Source organism: Poecilia formosa, unplaced genomic scaffold (genome assembly GCF_000485575.1).
Source record: "Poecilia formosa unplaced genomic scaffold, Poecilia_formosa-5.1.2 Scaffold751, whole genome shotgun sequence".
Classification (NCBI taxonomy): domain Eukaryota; kingdom Metazoa; phylum Chordata; class Actinopteri; order Cyprinodontiformes; family Poeciliidae; genus Poecilia; species Poecilia formosa.
In genome coordinates, this window is record NW_006800690.1 from 38,561 (window position 1) to 39,944 (window position 1,384).

The window sequence follows — 1,384 nt, forward strand, 5'->3', positions numbered from 1 at the left end:
AAAGCATCTAAAAAAGTTTCAATTTGATTCAAAAACTTTCTACCCAAAGGTATTTTCAACTCAACTGTTTGTCATACTTCTTGTATAATAGTTAGTACGTGCATTGAATGTTTAATCTTATTTACATAAGGGGAAATGTTTGCATAATTCATATGATAATAATTTTTCCCCGAAACTTCCCCTTTCCTTAAAAAGGAAGTAATTTAATTGAACTTATTCTTGTTTTAGTAGTCATTTATAGGCTGATGGAGAATCAGTATGGAGAGCCGGCTGAAATAATGGCTCTCCATAAATCAGCCTATAATCTGAGGCCGCTGTGAGAGTCCAGCCCCTCCACAGGAAGAGCAGCTGCATGAACGATCCCGTGTGTCGAAGAGGCGACAAGACCTCTTAGGATTCTGCTTTTCAAAGACAAATAAATTTGTCTCGATGTAGCTATGAAATGGAGACCCAGATCACATTTATTTGCTTATTTCTAGGTAAGTTGTGCAACTTTCCTCTTTACGTTTGTAGGTCGGAGCTTTTTAAAGACCAATGAGCTGCGTGTTAAAGTTGAACCTGAAGAGGTTTTACTGCGATAATCTGCACAGATCAGATGAATTATGTATTTATGGCGCCATTAGTTTACAGCGTCGTTTGTCTCTGAGTTCATATTTTTATGTGAATTTCAGAATTTAAAACCGTGAAGCTTCTGTGCAAAATGCGAAAATATAGTTATGGATTTGCAGGAAGCAATTAAAAAATAAATACTAGAGTTAAAGAGACAGAACTGATTTTTCTCTTTTATTAATCTCGTTTTGTTCAGTTGAGGGTGTGGCTCAGTTTTTTATTTTAATTTTTAATTTTTATTTTATTTTTTGTTGTTGTTGCTTTGGTTTTTTTTTTTTGTCTCTTTCTTGGGGGGGGAGAGGGTAACTTTTTTCAAGCTTTATTCTATAAAATAAAAACTTTGATATAAGGTAGATGGAATATCCCAACTATAAATAATAAATAATGCTTGAGAAAAGACTGAACTTGCCACCAATTATCAGTTAGATATTAGCTTCACATAATCACATAACATTATCAGTTCATTTTGACTGTTGGTTTTGAACCACTGAGGGTCGATAAGAGACCCAGGAGACCAGAACAGTTTCATTTCATTTATGAAAAAATTCACTTAAAATAAAGAGTCAAACAGGCGACCAGACCTGAACATTTTAAATTATCAACTTAAAATGTTGATAATTTTAAGTTGTGTATATAAAAAAAATTCCCCTCTCACCCTCCGTGGGTGGTCTCTCTCTCTCTCTCTCTCTCTCTCTCTCTCTCTCTCTCTTTCATCCTCTGAGCTCGGGTCCTCTACCAGAGGCCTGGGAGCTTCAGGTTCTCCTCCAGTATCTTG

General features: G+C 35.5%; 1 protein-coding gene across 11 annotated transcripts in view; it reads left to right on the forward strand.

The window, feature by feature from the left end:
• The first annotated feature begins 317 nt into the window (after positions 1–317).
• LOC103131378 (SLAM family member 7-like) overlaps positions 318–1,384 on the forward strand; it is a 22,650-nt gene continuing 21,583 nt past the window's right edge. For 7 of the 11 annotated variants that reach the window (XR_001660572.1, XR_475369.2, XR_475367.2 and 4 more), the window contains exon 1: positions 318–479. Coding sequence is in view for 6 of the 11 variants with exons in the window: in XM_016666609.1 (XP_016522095.1) it covers positions 443–479 (37 nt within the window). In the remaining 5 variants the exon portion in view is untranslated. The remainder of the gene's footprint in view (positions 480–1,384) is intronic. The other 4 variants (XM_007543004.2, XM_007543005.2, XM_007543006.2 and 1 more) reach the window with 1 other exon arrangement.